General features: G+C 54.5%; 1 protein-coding gene across 1 annotated transcript; it reads right to left on the bottom strand.

The window, feature by feature from the left end:
* Positions 1-142: 142 nt before the first annotated feature.
* LOC103633926 (uncharacterized) lies at positions 143-18,751 on the bottom strand. Its single transcript, XM_020541567.1, has 8 exons — positions 18,718-18,751; positions 3,776-3,978; positions 3,416-3,665; positions 3,054-3,202; positions 1,985-2,197; positions 1,590-1,682; positions 1,403-1,507; positions 143-502 (listed from the first exon to the last, which is right to left on the bottom strand). Exons 1-8 carry the CDS (start codon positions 18,749-18,751, stop codon positions 143-145), a joined length of 1,407 nt encoding a protein of 468 aa, XP_020397156.1.
* Between the last annotated feature and the right edge of the window lie 2,752 nt (positions 18,752-21,503).

Genomic DNA, 21,503 nt, shown 5'->3' with positions numbered 1-21,503 from the left:
GTGCCGAGGACAGTACCAAAAGAACATAGCAAAATAAAAAATGTCATGTTTTCATTACACTAGCTACAAAGGATAGTACCAAAAGAAAAATAAAATAAGGGTCATATAGTAGCAAAGGGCCACACAAAAATGAATGGATCAACTACTTATTGAGGCTAAAGAGACGACGAAGGAGAGCATTGGTCTCATCTGCTCCTTTTTGCAGATCATTAATCTTTTCTAACTTCTTATCCCTTGCTTGTTCTGATTCTTCTACCTTTTTCTTGAGGGCATCTAACTGAGCTCTAACTTCTAATGTATTTTGCTTCTCTGATTCAAGTTCTGCCTCAAGGTCTGCCACACGTGTAGGATCACCACCATTGCTGCTTTTCTTTGTGGCAGGTACAAGACCAATATTTTGAAGAAATTTTGATGAAGCCAACACTTGAGCAACTGCTTCTATAGGGGTCTTGGATTCTTTCCCTTCTACTCCATGTTCACCCATAAGTGATTCCATTGTGTCCTGTGAATGAGGAGGTTTAAAAATAAGACAAGAGGTGATAAAATGAAACCAAAACAAGCAATAGCATATCAAAATGCATAAGTCATCTCTATTATACAAGTAGCACATCATCTCTTTTATACAAGTAGCAATGTAGCATTCTACCTAGTATATGTCATCTCTATTATACAAGTCATGTTCCTATAAGTAGAATTGGTCAAGTGTTCTCTATTATAAAAGTAGCAATGCTAGTTGTATAATACAGGGAAGTGTTCGCTATTATACAAGTCATCTCTATTATACAAGTAGCATTGTTCCTCACCTATCAAAATGCACAAGTACCATTGTAATCTCTATTGTACAAGTCATCTCTATTGTTTTGTTGCTCTCTATTATACAAGTAGCATATCATTTATATTATACAGGTAGCGTACCAAAATGCATTGTCATTTCTGAGCCAACAAAGTTACTTAAATTTTTATTTAGAACACTAAACTAATTCAGAAGAGAACAATATGCATGGATAGATGTTTGATTTAACTGAACAGAACAACACACAAGGATATATGAACAAAATAAATGTTTGACTCAGCTAAACAGAACAACACACTTGGATAGATGAACATAATAGATGTTTGATCAAAACAGAACAGAAAAGTTCCTTAATAAGATGTACCTAGAACAGAATAGAGCAGAACAAATGTTTGATTTGGAATAGAACAATTCCTTAATTCAGAACAGAACAGTACCCAAAACAGTATGCATGGTCCAAGAGTGATGCTTCCATATAGATACAATGTTATACAGAAAAAGGAGCAATCATGATTTTGTACGGTTATTTGAAATCAATGAACAACACAACAACAACATTATCTGAAATCAATAAATAAAACTATAGTTGAAAATGGAGCATTCACTTACAATTGCTTCCTTTACAGGCTCAGCAAAACCAGTCTTGCTGCTACAATGGCACTCTTTAAAAAGATCAATCGCAGTTGGTGGTGCATCTCCATATTTGGCTTGCTTCTAAAATACATGCACACAATTTCTAAATGTAAGCTTGGAACATAATGATAAGTGATGAACACACATTATTTATGTATAATACCACGGAATGCAAATGTGCAATGTAACTCCGAGATCCTGTCTTTTGCTGGAACCGAACTTTGCCACGAATCACTTTGTTGTTCTCACACTTGTCCTATACAACCATTTTGTAAAATAAGAAACATACATTAAAGTGGAGACAAACGTACAAAGTCAAAAGTAGATATTCATAGTATCTAACACTTTATCCTCTGAGAAAACATTTTGTTGAGTATACTTAAGAAAAACAATAGTATGCAACACTTTATCCTCTAAAGTAGATATTATAATCAAAATCAAAATCTTTTGATTTAAGTACAGACCACAACTGGAAATAGATCATAGCATAGGGTAGTTTCTATCTAATTTCATGTTGACATTAGTAGAGAACACGAATTGCAGCTTGTAACTCTATACCTTGTGCTTTGGGGTAGACCACATATTCACTAGTTGCATCCATTGCTCATCTGTCATAGTACTCAATGGTGATGTTGTTCTCACTTTGTCAGCAGCCACACCATTAAAGTAAGCTTTCTTGAGCTTATATCTCATTTGTCGCTGCACACACATCATCACATCAGCACATGCAAATCTGACATCTTTGTTTTTGGTGTTGACGGCAAATTGACCCTAGTAAAGAGCATGCATATTAGAATAGAGTAATTCAGTGTCCAATGAAGGTAATGTGCCATTTGGAACAGAGGAAACATATGTAGTTCTTGTAGCCAAATTTCTTAGTTCTTTAATAATAGAATAGAATCTGATAGAATGGTCTCATCAAGAAGTGAACGATAATACTCAACATTAGGCATATAAGAGGTTATTATACCTTTTAGTAATATCAGTAAAGCAATGTATGAGATCAAGTGCACCTGCTATCTATATGCTAACTTGACTAAGAGCTGCAGCCTTGTTGAAAACAAGAGGCATGATCTACAATGCATCACCAAAATAGAGGTCCAACAATCCTGCACGAGCACAGAGAAGGCATGTTCTACAATGCAGGGTCTGTAGCTTTGCAGCGCAAAAATGGAAGCAACAACACTAGTTGGCACATGCTTTCGTTCATGTAGTTTAATAAGTTGTTCACATGTAGCAATACTTGCATTTGGTTTGAGTCCTAAAATACTTGCATTTAGCTATGCAGTGTGATTATTGTATAGTTGAGAGATTATACTAATTCCAATTTCCTCTAGCATGCTCTAGCAACAAACTCCTCAATTATCTCCAACATCTAGAGTCAAACATATAGCAGATTTTAGAATACCCCCTCCTGCATTTAGTACGACATAATTTATTTAGTGTTAAGATTCAACTCACTTTGTGGACTGAAGCATACCAATCGATGTGCTCTACAACACAACTAGACACTGTTTAGACAATTTACAGAAATAAGGCACACAAACCAGCACAAACAATATATGTACCACAAACACAATGAAAGAGGAACCAAGACATGTTGTAGGAAGGAAGACTATTTACTTACACCAATTCTTCTGACGAAGTCTTCTAAATAGGACTTGTCATTCTTGTAATCCTTCCAGTGCGTTAGGATCGGTATATGTTGCCTAAGTGAAATTCCTCCTTCCGATGCAAGCATTGCAGCTTGCATAGGAACCTCTGGACGTCTTTTGCCTTCAGAGATGACCAATGGGATCTTTGTATTTAAGCCTCGGCTTATCCGTCCCAATTGCCTGCCCATACTTTTCCCCCTTATCCATTTATCCATCATGGCATCTGTTTGACCTGAAAATAATGAACATTTTCACACAATTAGTGCAAATTATAATCAATTTAATGCAAATTTCTATAACATATTTGTTGTATAATGGATCACTATTTTCTTGCCTTCATCACAGATCTGAATCTCATCATCATGTTGTGCAGGACAATTGGCAGATATCAATGCCTGCTCTTCTGTATTTGTAGTCGAACCACGTACATCTTTATCTGCTGAGGATTGTTCCTTTGTCTTTTGCCTAGTTACTCTACCAACTTGGTCTTCTGCATTAGGTGCTAGCACTCTCTTGGATCCTTTTGTTCCTCCAGAACCAGTAGACATGTTGGTGTTCCTCCTTTCACAGTTGTAAGGTACATCCTGCATGGCCTCGTATGCATAATAAAAGAATTGAACCCAAATTGATCTTACTGCACATTGAGCAAAAATAAGTAATAACACCAAAGGGGTACAAGAAGAAATCTAAGTACCTTATCAGACACATGATGACCATTGTCCTCACTATGATCAGGTTCATACAATGGATCAAAGTCTTCTTGAGCGATAGAGTTCTTCCTTGTATTACTTGATCGAATAAGTGATGTTAATCCAGTTATACCAAGGCTGCTCAACATTTTGTTGTTCCTCATCACCTTTAAAGCCCTCTCCTTTTCATACTCAGTAATTGGTTCTTCTAAACAAACATTAAATAGACAAAATATGAGTGTTCTCCTGTTAACTAGGGCATTCCTGCTGAACGCAACAAAATATGAGTGTTGCAGCAAGTGAACTAATTGCTGCAAGTCCTGTTAACTAATTGTAGCATGTGAATAGGACACAACTACTGAACTAATTGCAGCAAGTAAACTAATTGGAATTCTATTGAACTAGATAAAATATCAGATTTCTACTCTCTGAACCCTCTTCGCTTCCCACCGTGCTAACAACACGACGATTGGTGGAACATAGTAGGAAACAGTTGTAAAGTAATTATTGGTGCTCAGTACAGAACATATAATGGTCCTGCGTGCAGCAGCCACACACTGTTTGTACTGCTTGGTTGTGTGCTAACTGCATTTGGATCATCGGAGGACCCTTCCAAAGTTTGATCGGTGAATGTTAATGGTAGCCTTGACTGGTGAAATTGTAATGACGACTTGAATGATTATGATCGGTCATTTCTTTGCCATCGATTGTTTATAGTAATTTATGAACTGCTATGCAACTATCTAAATTGTTCTGATATTATTATGATCCTGAAAATTGCTTTTATGGTTACTAGTCCTATTCTGAATTTTTTATGGAACCATATTGTCGGGGACCATAATTAGGGGTACCCTCAAGACGCCTAATTCTCAGCTGGTAACCCCCATCAGCATAAAGCTGCAAAGACCTGATGGGTACGATTAAGTCAGGGATCAGTCCACACGAGTGACTCGATCACGCTTCACCCGAGCCTAGCCTCGGCCAAGGGCAGCCGACCTCAAGAGACTTCCGTCTCGCCCGAGGCCCCCTTTTTATGGCGGACACATCACCGGCTCGCCCGAGGCCTTGGCTTCGCTCAGAAGCAACCTTGACTAAATCGCCACACCGACTGACCAAATTGCAGGGGCATTTAACGCAAAGGTGGCCTGACACCTTCATCCTGACACGCGCCCCCGGTAGAGCCGAAGTGACCGCCGTCACTCCACCGCTCCACTTGCCAGTCTGACAGAAGGACAGCGCCGCCTGCGCCACTCCGACTGCAGTGCCACTCGACAAAGTGAGTCTGACAGGCAGTCAGGCCTTGCCAAAGGCACCACGGCGAACTCCGCCCCGCCCGACCCCAGGGCTCGGACTCGGGCTAAGACCCGGAAGACGGCAAACTCCGCTCCGCCCGACCCCAGGGCTCGGACTCGGGCTAAGACCCGGAAGACGGCGAACTCCGCTCCGCCCGACCCCAGGGCTCGGACTCGGGCTAAGACCCGGAAGCCGGCGAACTCCGCTCCGCCCGACCCCAGGGCTCGGACTCGGGCTAAGACCCGGAAGACGGCGAACTCCGCTCCGCCCGACCCCAGGGCTCGGACTCGGGCTAAGACCCGGAAGACGGCGAACTCCGCTCCGCCCGACCCCAGGGCTCGGACTCGGGCTAAGACCCGGAAGACGGCGAACTCCGCTTCGCCCGACCCCAGGGCTCGGACTCCGGCTAAGACCCGGAAGACGACGAAACTCCGCTCCGCCCGACCCCAGGGCTCGGACTCGGGCTAAGACCCGGAAGACGACGAAACTCCGCCTCGCCCGACCCCAGGGCTCGGACTCCGCCCTGGCCTCGGCCGAACGACTTCCGCCTCGCCCGACCCCTTGGCTCGGGCTCGGCCACGGCAACGGAAGGCAGACTCAACCTCGGCTTCGGAGGAACCCCCACGTCGCCCTGCCTAGGGCACAGACCGCCACGTCAACAGGAAGCGCCATCATCATCCTACCCCGAATCGACTCGGGTCACGGAGAACAAGACCGGCGTCCCATCCGGCCAGCTCCGCCGGAGGGGCAATGATGGCGCTCCACAAGCTCTATGACGACGGCGGCCCCCAGCTCTCTTACGGAAGCAGGACGACGTCAGCAGGGACTCGACCGCTCCAACAGCTGTCCCTCCGCCAGGCTCCGCCGCACCTCCGACAGCCACGACATCACGCCAGCAGGGTGCCCAGATCTCTCCGGCTGCCACATTGGCATGTACCTAGGGCGCTAGCTCTCCCTCCGCTAGACACGTAGCACTCTGCTACACCCCCCATTGTACACCTGGATCCTCTCCTTACGACTATAAAAGGGAGGACCAGGGCCTTCTTAGAGAAGGTTGGCCGCGCGGGACCGAGGACGGGACAGGCGCTCTCTTGGGGCCGCTCGCTTCCCTCACCCGCGTGGACGCTTGTAACCCCCCTACTGCAAGCGCACCTGACCTGGGCGCGGGACGAACACGAAGGCCGCTGGACTTCCACCTCTCTCACGCTCGACTCCGGCCACCTCGCCTCTCCCCCCTTCGCGCTCGCCCACGCGCTCGCCCCATCTGGGCTGGGGCACGCAGCACACTCACTCGTCGGCTTAGGGACCCCCCTGTCTCGAAACGCCGACAGTTGGCGCGCCAGGTAGGGGCCTGCTGCGTGCTGACGAACAGCTCCCCGTCAAGCTCCAGATGGGCAGTCTCCAGCAACCTCTCCGGCCCGGGACGGTGCTTCGTTTCGGGACTCTTGAGTTCATGTCCTTCGACGGCAGCTACGACATGATACTTCTTCCACCGCCGCGCGACTACGACAATGGCGGCCGACAACCCGCCCGCCGGCGGCGGAATCGACGACGTCTTCCCCGCGTGGTGGAAGGGCAACATTCGGGCTCGCTCCGTTCTCTCCCCCGCCAACGGAGGAGGAGGCGGGGCCGTCAAGGCCAGGTGGGAGGCCGCGCTTCGTCGGCCGTCGAGTGAATCGATGCCCCCGACGCCCCGACGGAAGGCACGCCGGACGTCGACCTCGCGTTCAAGACGGAGGCAAGCGCCGTCCCCCCGCGGCACGCTGACCCCGAGCAAGAAGACGACGCCGGCGCGCTCGCGGAAAGCCTGCAGGACGTCGCCCTCGAACCAGAGTTGACGGTGCAACCAGTCCCCGATGTGACTACGTCGCTCCTCGTCGACAAAAAGGTACCGACTAACTCCCATCTTGCGTCATTTCGACTCGGCCTCAACCCGCCAAACGACCTCGTTTTGGCGGGCGCTCTCATTGAGGCGAGTGCAACCCCACTGAGGTTCCGTATGCGGTCGCCTTGGGACCGACTGACGGACGTCTCGACCTACGGGCCCTCTGGGTCCGAGGAAGATGACGATCCCAGCATCGCTTGGGATTTCTCCGGACTTGGCAACCCCAGTGCCGTGCGGGACTTCATGACCGCATGTGACTACTGCCTATCCGACTGTTCCGATGGAAGCCGCAGCCTTGGCGACGAGAGCTGCGGCCCAAGCCGCGAATGTTTCCACATCGAGCTAGGGAATCCCTCCGAAGGCAACCATCTTGGCATGCCGGAGGACGGTGATCTCCCTAGGCCGGTGCCTCGCGCCGACATCCCACGGGAGCTAGCTGTGGTCCCCGCTCCGGCGGGGGGTTACGACCCACAACTCGAGCAAGTCCGCGAGGCGCAGGCCAGGCTCAACGAGGGAACAGGAGCGCTTGAGCCGATCCGTCGGGACGTCGGACAGGCGTGGGCGGGCCAACCCCTGGCCGGAGAAATACGTCACTTGCCCCAAGGTCTCCAGCACCGCGTCGCCAACGATGTCAGGATCAGGCCGCCGCCCGCATCCAGCGGGGTTGGTCAGAACCTGGCAACCGCAGCAATGCTCGTCCGCGCGATGCCGGAGCCGTCAACCACCGAGGGTCGGCGAATCCAGGGAGAACTCAAGAATCTCCTGGAAGGCGCTGCGGCCCAGCGGGCCGAGAGCACTGCCTCCCGAAGGCAAGGTTATCCCTCGGAACCTCATGCCGCGACTTCCCGATTCATGCGGGAAGCCTCGGTCTACACCGGGCGCACGCGCAACACCGCGCCTGCGGCCCCGGGCCACCTCGGCAACGAGCACCATCGACGCGACCGTCGGGCTCACCTCGACGAAAGGGTGCGCCGAGGCTACCACCCCAGGCGTGGGGGGCGCTACGACAGCGGGGAGGATCGGAGTCCCTCGCCCGAACCACCCGGTCCGCAGGCCTTTAGTCGGGCCATCCGACGGGCGCCATTCCCGACCCGGTTCCGACCCCCGACTACTATCACGAAGTACTCGGGGGAAACGAGACCGGAACTGTGCCTCGCGGACTACCGCCTTGCCTGCCAACTGGGTGGAACGGACGACGACAACCTCATCATCCGTAACCTCCCGCTGTTCCTCTCCGACACTGCTCGCGCCTGGTTGGAGCACCTGCCTCCGGGGCAGATCTTCAACTGGGACGACTTGGTCCAAGCCTTCGCTGGCAATTTCCAGGGCACATACGTGCGCCCCGGGAATTCCTGGGACCTTCGAAGCTGCCGGCAACAGCCGGGGGAGTCGCTCCGGGACTACATCCGGCGATTTTCGAAGCAGCGCACCGAGCTGCCCAACATCACCGACTCGGATGTCATCGGCGCGTTCCTCGCCGGCACCACTTGCCGCGACCTGGTGAGCAAGCTGGGCCGCAAGACCCCCACCAGGGCGAGCGAGCTGATGGACATCGCCACCAAGTTCGCCTCTGGCCAGGAGGCGGTCGAGGCTATCTTCCGAAAGGACAAGCAGCCCCAGGGCCGCCCATCGGAAGAAGCTCCCGAGGCGTCTGCTCCGCGCGACGCCAAGAAGAAAGGCAAGAAGAAGTCGCAATCGAAACGCGACGCCGCTGACGCGGGCCTTGTCGCCGCCGCCGAGTATAAGAACCCTCGGAAGCCCCCCGGAGGTGCAAACCTCTTCGACAAGATGCTCAAGGAGCCGTGCCCCTACCATCAGGGGCCCGTCAAGCACACCCTCGAGGAGTGCGTTATGCTTCGGCGTCACTTCCACAGGGCCGGGCCACCCGCCGAGGGTGGCAGGACCCGCGACGACGACAAGAACGAAGATCACCTAGCAGGAGAATTCCCCGAGGTCCGCGACTGCTTCATGATCTATGGAGGGCATGCTGCGAATACCTCGGCTCGGCACCACAAGCAAGAGCGCCGGGAGGTCTGCTCGGTGAAGGTGGCGGCGCCCATCTACCTAGACTGGTCCGACAAGCCCATCACTTTCGACCAGGCCGACCACCCCGATCATGTGCCGAGCCCGGGGAAATACCCGCTCGTCATCGACCCCGTTGTCGGCGATGTCAGGCTCACCAAGGTCCTGATGGATGGGGGCAGCTGCCTCAACATCATCTACGCCGAGACCCTCAAGCTCCTGCGCGTCGATCTGTCCTCCGTCCGAGCAGGCGCTGCGCCCTTCCACGGGATCATCCCTGGGAAGCGCGTCCAGCCCCTCGGGCGACTCGACCTCCCCGTCTGCTTCGGGACACCCTCCAACTTCCGAAGGGAGACCCTGACGTTCGAGGTGGTCGGGTTCCGAGGAACCTACCACGCCGTGCTAGGGAGGCCATGCTACGCGAAGTTCATGGCCGTCCCCAACTACACCTACTTGAAGCTCAAGATGCCGGGCCCCAACGGGGTCATCACCGTCGGCCCCACGTACAAACACGCGTTCGAATGCGACGTGGAGTGCGTGGAGTACGCCGAGGCCCTCGCCGAGTCCGAGGCCCTCATCGCCGACCTGGAGAACCTCTCCAAGGAGGTGCCAGACGTGAAGCGCCACGCCGGCAACTTCGGGCCAGCGGAGACGGTCAAGGCCGTCCCTCTCAACCCCAGTGGCGACACCGCCAAGCAGGTCCGGATCGGTTCCGGGCTCGACCCCAAATAGGAAGCAGTGCTCGTCGACTTTCTCCGCGCAAACGCCGACGTCTTTGCGTGGAGTCCCTCGGACATGCCCGGCATACCGAGGGATGTCGCCGAGCACTCGCTGGATATTCGGGCCGGAGCCCGACCCGTCAGGCAACCTCTGCGCCGATTCGATGAGGAGAAGCGCAGAGTGATTGGCGAAGAGATCCACAAGCTAATGGCAGCAGGGTTCATCAAAGAGGTATTCCATCCCGAATGGCTTGCCAACCCTGTGCTTGTGAGGAAGAAAGGGGGGAAATGGCGGATGTGTGTAGACTACACTGGTCTCAACAAAGCATGTCCGAAGGTTCCCTACCCTCTGCCTCGCATCGACCAAATCGTGGATTCCACCGCTGGGTGCGAAACCCTGTCCTTCCTCGATGCCTACTCAGGGTATCACCAGATCCGGATGAAAGAGTCCGACCAGCTCGCGACTTCTTTCATCACGCCGTTCGGCATGTACTGCTATGTCACCATGCCATTCGGTTTGAGGAATGCGGGCGCGACGTACCAGCGGTGCATGAACCATGTGTTCGGCGAACACATCGGTCGCACAGTCGAGGCCTACGTCGATGACATCGTAGTCAAGACAAGGAAGGCTTCCGACCTCCTCTCCGACCTTGAAGTGACATTCCGGTGTCTCAAGGCGAAAGGAGTCAAGCTTAGTCCTGAGAAGTGTGTCTTCGGGGTGCCCCGAGGCATGCTCCTAGGGTTCATCGTCTCCGAGCGAGGCATCGAAGCCAACCCGGAGAAGATCGCGGCCATCACCAGCATGGGACCCATCAAGGACTTAAAAGGGGTACAGAGGGTCATGGGATGCCTCGCGGCCCTGAGCCGCTTCATCTCACGCCTCGGCGAAAGAGGTCTACCTCTGTACCGCCTCTTAAGGAAGGCCGAGTGTTTCGCTTGGACCCCCGAGGCCGAGGAAGCCCTCGGCAACCTGAAGGCGCTCCTTACAAAGGCGCCTGTCTTGGTGCCCCCGGCGGACGGAGAAGCCCTCTTGGTCTACGTCGCCGCGACCACTCAGGTGGTTAGCGCCGCGATTGTGGTCGAAAGGCAAGAGGAAGGGCATGCATTGCCCGTTCAGAGGCCGGTCTACTTCATCAGCGAAGTGCTGTCCGAGACTAAGATCCGCTACCCGCAAGTTCAAAAGCTGCTGTATGCTGTGATCCTGACAAGGCGGAAGCTGCGACACTACTTCAAGTCTCATCCGGTAACTGTGGTGTCATCCTTCCCCCTGGGGGAGATCATCCAGTGCCGAGAGGCCTCGGGCAGGATCGCAAAGTGGGCGGTGGAAATCATGGGCGAAACGATCTCGTTCGCCCCTCGGAAGGCCATCAAGTCCCAGGTGTTGGCGGATTTCGTGGCCGAATGGGTCGACACCCAGCTGCCAACGACTCCGATCCAACCGGAGGTCTGGACCATGTTTTTCGACGGGTCGCTGATGAAGACGGGGGCCGGCGCAGGCCTGCTCTTCATCTCGCCCCTCGGAAAGCACTTGCGCTACGTGCTGCGCCTCCATTTCCCGGCGTCCAACAATGTGGCCGAGTACGAAGCTCTGGTCAACGGATTGCGGATCGCCATCGAGCTAGGGGTCAGACGCCTCGACGCCCGCGGTGATTCGCAGCTCGTCATCGACCAAGTCATGAAGAACTCCCACTGCCGCGACCCAAAGATGGAGGCCTACTGCGACGAGGTTCGGCGCCTGGAAGACAAGTTCTTCGGGCTCGAGCTCAACCACATCGCTCGGCGCTACAACGAAACCGCAGACGAGCTGGCTAAGATAGCCTCGGGGCAAACGACAGTCCCTCCGGACGTCTTCTCCCGGGATCTGCATCAACCCTCCGTCAAGCTCGACGACGCGCCCGAGCCCGAGGTACCCTCGGCTCAGCCCGAGGTACCCTCGGCACAGCCCAAGGTACCCTCGGCCTCCGAGGGTGAGGCACTGAACGTCGAGGAAGGGCAGAGCGGGGCCACGCCAGATCAAGATTGGCAGGCCCCGTACCTGCAATATCTCCGTCGAGGAGAGCTACCCCTCGACCAAGTCGAGGCTCGGCGGGTAGCGCGACGCGCCAAGTCATTCGTCTTGCTGGGCGACGAAGAGGAGCTCTACCATCGCAGCCCCTCGGACATCCTCCAGCGATGCATCTCCATCGCCGAAGGTCGGGAACTGCTGCAAGAAATACACTCGGGGGCTTGCGGCCACCACGCAGCGCCCCGAGCCCTTGTCGGAAATGCTTTCCGGCAAGGCTTCTACTGGCCAACGGCGGTGGCTGACGCCACTAGAATTGTCCGCACCTGCGAAGGGTGCCAATTCTATGCGAAGCGGACGCACCTGCCCGCTCAGGCTCTGCAGACAATACCCGTCACTTGGCCCTTCGCTGTATGGGGTCTGGACCTCGTCGGTCCCTTGCAGAAGGCGCCCGGGGGCTACACGCACCTGCTGGTCGCCATCGACAAATTCTCCAAGTGGATCGAGGTCCGACCTCTGAACAGCATCAGGTCCGAGCAGGCGGTGGCGTTCTTCACCAACATCATCCATCGCTTCGGGGTCCCGAACTCCATCATCACCGACAACGGCACCCAGTTCACCGGCAAAAAATTCTTGGATTTTTGCGAGGATCACCATATCCAGGTGGACTGGGCCGCCGTGGCTCATCCCATGTCGAATGGGCAAGTAGAGCGTGCCAACGGCATGATTCTACAAGGGCTCAAGCCTCGGATCTACAACGACCTCAACAAATTCGGCAAGCGATGGATGAAGGAACTCCCCTCGGTGGTCTGGAGCCTAAGGACGACGCCGAGTCGTGCCACGGGCTTCACGCCGTTTTTCCTGGTCTACGGGGCTGAAGCTATCTTGCCCACTGACCTGGAATACGGCTCCCCGAGGGCGAGGGCCTACACCGAACAAAGCAACCAAGCTAGCCGAGAGGAATCGCTGGACCAGCTGGAGGAAGCTTGGGACAGGGCCTTACTACACTCGGTGCGGTACCAACAGTCCCTGCGACGCTACCACGCCCGAGGGGTCCGGTCCCGAGAACTCCAGGTGGGCGATCTGGTGCTTCGGCTGCGGCAAGACGCCCGAGGGAGGCACAAGCTCACGCCCCCCTGGGAAGGGCCGTTCGTCATCGCCAAAGTTCTGAAGCCCGGAACATACAAGCTGGCCAACAATCAAGGCGAAATCTACGGCAACGCTTGGAACATCAAACAGCTACGTCGCTTCTACCCTTAAGATGTTTTCAAGTTGTTCATATACCTCGCACCTACGCAAAGTTTAGTCGTCAAGGAAGGGTCGGCTTAGCCTCGGCAAAGCCCGACCCTCCCTCGGGGGCTAAAAGGGGGGAGACCCCCTCTGCGTCGAATTTTTCCTCGAAAAAGGATCTCTTTTTAGCAGGATTTCTTTCGTGCTTCTTGACTACTTCGGAAAGCGGATCCTGGAAACGACGGAGTACACGTAAGCAGCCAAGGCTGACCGAGCCGAGGGACTCCTACGCCTCCGGGATACGGATACCTCACTCATCACCTTCTGCGATAAGTAACTTGCGCTCGGATAAAGCGACTCCGTGGACCGAACAAGTCTTCACGTTCGGAAGCTCTCCTGCCGAAGCAGTCCTTCAAGCTTTCTCGACTAAGTCGGGGACAGGGCCTCATGGACGGGTGAAAGTACGCGTAAGCGGCAAGGCCGACCGAGCCGAGGGATTCCCACGCCTCTGGGATACGGATACCTCACTCGTCCCTTCCGCGAAAAGCAACTCTCGCTCACACAAACATCCCTGTTACCGACAGAGTCCAGATGCTCGAAACAAGAGGAAAAAAGGCGCAGCTTCGCAAGCGTGGCGAGGGTGTGTTTTTTCTGGCCTCGGCGGCCGCAGAAAGCACACGCTACAAGATGATCTGATCCTGCAGGCTCGGGTCTTCACGCTGAAGGGAGCCGTAGCACCCTCGGCATCGACGACGTCTTCAGCAAAGCCCGACCCAGCCTCGGGCGGCGACGCGGCCCAGGGACTCCTCCGGGAATCCGGCCCGAGCAGGCGGCTCGACCGGTTACCCCTGGGGCCTCGGTCAACCGGCTTCCAAGGACGCCAGCCCGACCCGAGGCCTCGACTGATCGACTTCGGCGTCGGCTCCGCTGACGGACAACACGACTAGGCTCTGGCCAACCAGGTTCCCATTCTCGAGCCAACTCCGCCTCTGTTCATACTGATATCGCTACCCCTGGCCTCGGTCCACCGAAGGGCGGCCGAGGGGTCTCTTTAACTAAGCTAGAGGAACCCCAGACAACAAGGCCGAACGGGCCGAGGGATTCCTACGCCTCCGGGATACGGATACCTCACCCGTCACCTTGACACGGGGCGACTCATGCTTGGTAAAGCGGTTCAGATAATCAACAGGCGAGACTTAGTGCTCGAAAATGAGGAAAAAACACGGCTCCGTGCCGAAATTACATACATGTTCAGGCCCCGACAGCCACAATGAACAAAAAACACTGGCATTCGAGATGCCACTACCAATGGAACTCCGGTTCCCACCTCCGCAGGTACGAACAACCCCCCTCCGAGGGGGAAGGCCTGCGGAGTAACTGAAGAACGATGAGCGGCTCGCTGCCGCCCGTTCCAACCGCGACGACAACCACCCCTGCCCTAGACAGCGAAGCGGCTTAGGCAGCAGCTTTGGGGCAGGTGTCATGACAGGAGGACTCCCCCCCGCTGAGGACGAGAACCAGCCATTCAGGCAGGGAGACGGAGATCCAAGGCCACTAGCGCCCTACATATCCCGGCATGGCTGGAGGAAGTCTCCGTGGGGCTCAAGGACGCCCTTCACCCCCGGGCGCGGGGGGAAGAAAAGGGCAGCCGACCCACGTGGGGGCGGCCCCCCGACTCGCCTCATCTTCCATCTTGGCCTGGATGACGAAAATCCTTGAGGCCGAGGGAGGAGTAGAGGCCGCGGCCTGGCCCGCTTCCCCCACCGTCGAACTAGAGGTCACCATCTTGGGTGGCCACCGGTGGCGGAGCGTGGCCAGGCTGCGTGATGAAAATCCTTGAAGCCGAACGATGGCTGAGAGGTACCAACTCCCATGGAGTTGTGTTCCTCCAACGAGGAGGCGGAAAGGCGGCGGATACCCCCCATCCGGGGGCTTGAAGATGGGAAGACACGACGCTTAAGGGAGGAAGAAGACATGGTTGCCTTCCGAAAGGAGTCTCCCTCCTTTTAAAGGCAACTCTCCCTACGTGCGCCCCCAGGCGCCACGGGCTGAGTCTTCTCCAACACGCTCCAAGGCCCTCCCCTGCGACTCGGGGGCTGGGTCCCGCATGTCATGCAAGCCGGCTCAGGGCAGAAGAAGCCAGACCGCCGCGCGTGGTGCGCACGACCGTCCAGCGGTTACAAGCGACCCCCCATTTTCGCCCAGACCAACGGGCAGAAGGGGCGGGCAGCCATGCAGGCGGCATGCAACCGCGCCAGATGGGCGCGCTTCTCCAACTTCTGACACGCCAGCTTGGGAACCCAGGCCCACGCGTCGAGCAACCGGCGCGCCAGTTGCTGCATGCAAGCAACCGCACCGCCACTTGTGCCACCATCGCGCCTCTTCGGTTGCGGAGCCAATGCCGCGACTCGAGGCGACCCAACAGCGCCAGCCTGGCGCGTCGGTCAAAGCGACCGAAAGTGGGCCGGCAGTAATAGCGGTGGCAGGCGGGCGAGCGCAGCGGTCACGTCGTCAGCCAGGCTCACGTCCCATCCTGGGACAGCAAGAGAGCCTCCTCTCACGGCGTGGAGACGGTGCACCCGTGACCCGTTCCTCGAACGGATCGCACGCGCGCAACGGCCGCCCCGCCAACCACTCGCCCCGTCGCATTTACTCCGCGGCGGGACAGGCGGCGTCTCTGACGGGAGGAGCGCGCGACGCTTCACCTTCACCATAATAACCGCGTCAGAAAAGGTACGCCACGTCGTCCGATTTCGTATCCTTTTCCGTTTTCCTCTTTCTCTATCTCTTGCAACAGGGACCGGGAAAGGGGGATACCCCGAAAGGGATCCTTCTCCGCGAAGGAACCGGGCTCCGAGCCCCCCACTACTGATCAGGGGTTCGAAGGCTGGCCCTCCGAAGGGTTCAACAGCCGCCTCAGATCGCGTGGGCCCGACACCCACTACTGGTCAGGGGTTCGAAGGCCAGCCCCCCGAAGGGTTCCATGGCCGCCTCAGGCTACTTGGGCTCCGCGCCCATTACTGATCAGGGGTTCGAAGGCTGGCCCCCGAAGGGTTCACAGTCGCCTCACACACCGAGCGAGGGATGACCAGGGGTACGTTCGATACATAACCAAGGCTCGGGCTGCGCTCCCGAGGTACCCTAGGACATTTCCGAGACCAGCGGGAACGATCTTGTAACGGAATCCCATCGGAGGGAGGCATCGAGCCCTCGGACCCCGTCGCCAGGGGACCGGGTCCGGCAAATCACCCGCAGGTACTTTTGGGCGTGCCTCTGGGCCCCTAGCCGACCCCCAACGAACGGGGCACGGACGTCCACTCGGATTACCCGCTTGCAGCTCACCGGAGACACCATGTTCGGTGCCCATCGAGGGTAACATGGCGCACTCCCCCCCTCCTCCTTGCGGAAAGGCGATGTAGGGGCGTATGTAAAAAGTCGAGTCTGTCCCTGATCGCCCTCTTGCCCTGTGCAGAGGCTCGGGGGCTGCTCTCGCAAAAACCGGCTCCGGCCAAATCGTTGACAGCGTCAACATACCAGCCCGAGAGCTTGGACCCCGACCGTGCACCCGGGCTACGGCCAGTTCGCATGAGGGAACGACCAGATCAGCCGAAGCATTGCGCGAGGTATTAAGACCTCGAAGGAGTGTAACCACTCCTCCGAGGCCTCGGGGGCTACACCCGGTGGGTGCGCTCGCGCGCACCCACCGGAACGAAATGCAACCGAGAAAGGCTGGTCCCCTTGCAAAAAAGTGCGACAAAAGCCTCCAAGCGAGTGCTAACACTCCCTTCGAGGCTCGGGGGCTACTGTCGGGGACCATAATTAGGGGTACCCTCAAGACGCCTAATTCTCAGCTGGTAACCCCCATCAGCATAAAGCTGCAAAGGCCTGATGGGTACGATTAAGTCAGGGATCAGTCCACACGAGTGACTCGATCACGCTTCACCCGAGCCTAGCCTCGGCCAAGGGCAGCCGACCTCAAGAGACTTCCGTCTCGCCCGAGGCCCCCTTTTTATGGCGGACACATCACCGGCTCGCCCGAGGCCTTGGCTTCGCTCAGAAGCAACCTTGACTAAATCGCCACACCGACTGACCAAATTGCAGGGGCATTTAACGCAAAGGTGGCCTGACACCTTCATCCTGACACGCGCCCCCGGCAGAGCCGAAGTGACCGCCGTCACTCCACCACTCCACTGGCCAGTCTGACAGAAGGACAGCGCCGCCTGCGCCACTCCGACTGCAGTGCCACTCGACAGAGTGAGTCTGACAGGCAGTCAGGCCTTGCCAAAGGCACCACAGCGAACTCCGCCCCGCCCGACCCCAGGGCTCGGACTCGGGCTAAGACCCGGAAGACGGCGAACTCCGCTCCGCCCGACCCCAGGGCTCGGACTCGGGCTAAGACCCGGAAGACGGCGAACTCCGCTCCGCCCGACCCCAGGGCTCGGACTCGGGCTAAGACCCGGAAGACGGCGAACTCCGCTCCGCCCGACCCTAGGGCTCGGACTCGGGCTAAGACCCGGAAGACGGTGAACTCCGCTCCGCCCGACCCCAGGGCTCGGACTCGGGCTAAGACCCGGAAGACGGCGAACTCCGCTCCGCCCGACCCCAGGGCTCGGACTCGAGCTAAGACCCGGAAGACGGCGAACTCCGCTTCGCCCGACCCCAGGGCTCGGACTCGGGCTAAGACCCGGAAGACGACGAAACTCCGCTCCGCCCGACCCCAGGGCTCGGACTCGGGCTAAGACCCGGAAGACGACGAAACTCCGCCTCGCCCGACCCCAGGGCTCGGACTCCGCCCTGGCCTCGGCCGAACGACTTCCGCCTCGCCCGACCCCATGGCTCGGGCTCGGCCACGGCAACGGAAGGCAGACTCAACCTCGGCTTCGGAGGAACCCCCACGTCGCCCTGCCTAGGGCACAGACCGCCACGTCAACAGGAAGCGCCATCATCATCCTACCCCGAATCGACTCGGGTCACGGAGAACAAGACCGGCGTCCCATCCGGCCAGCTCCGCCGGAGGGGCAATGATGGCGTTCCACAAGCTCTATGACGACGGCGGCCCCCAGCTCTCTTACGGAAGCAGGACGACGTCAGCAGGGACTCGACCGCTCCAATAGCTGTCCCTCCGCCAGGCTCCGCCGCACCTCCGACAGCCACGACATCACGCCAGCAGGGTGCCCAGATCTCTCCGGCTGCCACATTGGCATGTACCTAGGGCGCTAGCTCTCCCTCCGCTAGACACGTAGCACTCTGCTACACCCCCCATTGTACACCTGGATCCTCTCCTTACGACTATAAAAGGGAGGACCAGGGCCTTCTTAGAGAAGGTTGGCCGCGCGGGACCGAGGACGGGACAGGCGCTCTCTTGGGGCCGCTCGCTTCCCTCACCCGCGTGGACGCTTGTAACCCCCCTACTGCAAGCGCACCTGACCTGGGCGCGGGACGAACACGAAGGCCGCGGGACTTCCACCTCTCTCACGCTCGACTCCGGCCACCTCGCCTCTCCCCCCTTCGCGCTCGCCCACGCGCTCGACCCATCTGGGCTGGGGCACGCAGCACACTCACTCGTCGGCTTAGGGACCCCCCTGTCTCGAAACGCCGACACATATGCACAAGCATGCCTCTACATCGCATGGTAATTCAAAAGGCCGGTCATGCTCTGGTACAACGGTAAAAAAACTTGCGACTAACAAATACGAACGTTTAAGCCATAAAAATGAGAATAGGGGATCTGATCTGATCACCTGAAACGTCTCTACAGCAAAACAATAAATGCGTGAAGAACTTGAAGTCACTTACCACCAATGTCCGTGCGTGTCCTTGCCCCAGCCATCCTTCCAGGGGGCATCTTGATCACGACTAGGCAGTGACGAGCAGACGCCGAGGTGGATGGATGGGTGACGATGCCGAGGTGGATGGATGAGACAACGGCGCCGAGGCAATTGGATGCGGCAGCGGCGATTCGAGGAGGATGGTCGTGGGCTCGTGGCGTAGTGGCTGGGAATGAACGTCGAGGCAAATGGATGGACGACAGCGCCGAGGCAGATGGGGACGACAGCGCCGAGGTAGTTGGATTTTGCAGCGGCGCTGGGGCGAGGAGGACGGTCATCAGGTCGTGGCCTCGTGGTGGGAACTGGGAAGGAATCGATTAGTTTAGGGTCATGGTATATACAAATTTCTGTAATTTTGGCAGGCAGGGGTTCGGCGGGATTTTTTGGCGGGCATAAAAATTTAGAGGCTATTTATCAATTATTAAATTGTAGACTCGTATTTAATAAACTCTCTGAAATGTATTATGAAATGTGAATTCTGTGATGCACACACGTGTTCTGAAAATCTGAGTTGCACATAAATGTGTTCTGAAATCTGAGTTGCACAGAAGGTGTTCACAAGCACATAAATAAAAATGAGTTCACTTCTAAAAGTTCTGAAATATGTGTGTTCTAAGGTTGTCTCCAGCAAGAGACGCTAAAGTGTCTTGTACCTTAAATATAGTGTTTCTCGTCGTTCGCAAGGCATCCAGCAATGGCCTATAAAGGTTTCGCTAAAATAGCGGTCGTCCTTGTCATCTGTTAAACCTGACACACTTTTGTCCGCTCGCTAAAGCTTCTTGTTCGTTCCCTCCCGCGCCAGTTGGAAACTTCCCGTCGCACTCGCTGTTAAGGAGATCGCTTCTGTTGTATGGCTCCGGCAACGACAAGCCTGCACGGAGGAGGCAAGGCCACATGACGTCGCTCCACCACGTCGTCACGCTGCTCGTGTTGCCGTATGACGACGCTCATGGTCCCGTTCGTTCTACCGCGAGTCTGTGACAGGAGTGCACTCCACAGCCACCGCCGGTAAAATGCCTTCTCACACAGAAAAAACAAATAAATACCAAATATGGTAAAAAATATTGAAAATTGGCATAGAGTCATGGTTTGGTCCTAGTTGCGTGATATAAAAAATGAGTGGATTATAGATGTGGCAAGAAAGCTGTTTTTTACACATTGGTATGCGCAAAAACAAAAGAGGGAAAACTCATGCCATCAAGCATAGAACCCACCACCTCAGGTAACTCCAACTGAACACAAACCATTAGGACACATGTAGATCGGCAATACAAGAACGAAGTGCATTTTATTTAACAAGGATTTTTCTGTTCAATGATATATTTGCAAAGGCACATGTGGTCTCGATGATACATTTGCAGAAGGGTAAACAGATACCCAGCAAGCTTCATTTGCAGAAACAAGTACCCAGCAAGCTTCATTTGCATAAACAAGTACCCAACAAGTTTCAATTGCAGAAACTAGTACCCAGATTGTTTAGACCATAAATTGATTGTAAAATGATTGTACAGACCATATGAAATACAAATAACAATTGAGTTAAAAAATGCTTCATGAATGAAATAAAATAGATCGTTTCATGCCTGAACGAACTAAATTCATGCTATTGTCCAACAAACATGTGTTTTACAGGGTAGCATTTTAAATTTTCAGTTTCACAGCCTACGTGAAAGCAGTCCTGCGTGGAATGGAATTGGAGATTATCAACTGCGTGGTGTCGAACGAACACCAGAACGGATAGAGTTTGTTTGGAGGACTAAACCCTAAACCCGTAATACACGTTATAGAACTTTGGTGTCCTTATCTATCACATACTGTTGGTCAACGTAGTGGTAATAGCAAGTTTTCTTGTGCCAAGACGTTGGGAGTTCGATTCCTTTTATAATGGATACTATTTGTACTTTTTTCTCATTTAAACGTTTGATTTTTTTAGAGAAATTTTCCCCTCGATTTTGTAGTATAGTATGGCCGTCAGTTAAAAATCATAGCCAATTTTCAACATATATATTGATTTTTATTAATAACTACAACGAATATTTTAAACCATTAATTATTTGTAACATTTATGACGATATAGAATTTTCATATAGTAACGATGTTTATTGCTAGTATCTTGTGACAACAAGATGTTCGTTACGTTATGACGATTGACTAGTGTTGTGACGTTTTCTCAATGCTATTAGTGACGCTTGCATAAACTCATCATAAAGTTGTCTTGCCACAAAAAAATGTCATAAAACAAAATAGCCAATGACGAAAATCTTCATTGTCATGGGGTATTCGTCATAAAAGGCTACATGTGTTGTAGTGGCACGAAACGCAGCCTGGGTGAAAATACATTTATGACCTTAATTTGTATACATAAATATAGCATAAATCATCAGGGATTAACTGGTCTTTTCCTCTTCGGTTCAGCGCCATGCTTGACGTTCGTCATCACCATTAAGCCGAAGCTGTTTCTCTTTAGCTATAGCTTCGGCGTTCATTGTCGTCACTTTTGGGTTATGTCTTTGTCTCGAAGACCTTTGGTGAAGGATAACACTCCCATCATGAACCAAAGCTCCATGTGATAATCAATATTATCCTGAAAGCACATTGTTAGTCATGTTTTTGAGGACCTTCGGTAGATGAAGGCCCCCAACAGTAGCCCCTCACAGTATTAATTTGTTTCTTTGTAACAAATTAAGACTATGATACGAACGAAGGCCTTTAGCCGAAGGTCCTAAAAAACACCTTCCCTTCGCTAGAATAGCG

This window comes from Zea mays, chromosome 7, assembly GCF_902167145.1.
Source record: "Zea mays cultivar B73 chromosome 7, Zm-B73-REFERENCE-NAM-5.0, whole genome shotgun sequence".
NCBI classification, from domain to species: domain Eukaryota; kingdom Viridiplantae; phylum Streptophyta; class Magnoliopsida; order Poales; family Poaceae; genus Zea; species Zea mays.
The sequence above is the reverse complement of the archived record's forward strand: the minus strand, read 5'-3'. Positions and strand labels throughout refer to the sequence as shown.

Excerpts from the sequence above, each read along its gene's own strand:
- LOC103633926 (XM_020541567.1), bottom strand. The coding sequence starts at position 18,751 with ATGGCTGGGGCAAGGACACGCACGGACATTGGTG. Across the intron at positions 3,666-3,775 it reads GTCATCATGTGTCTGATAAG|GATGTACCTTACAACTGTGA; the intron begins GTACTTAGATTT and ends GAGGCCATGCAG. Across the intron at positions 3,203-3,415 it reads GATTCAGATCTGTGATGAAG|GCAAAAGACGTCCAGAGGTT; the intron begins GCAAGAAAATAG and ends TCATCTCTGAAG.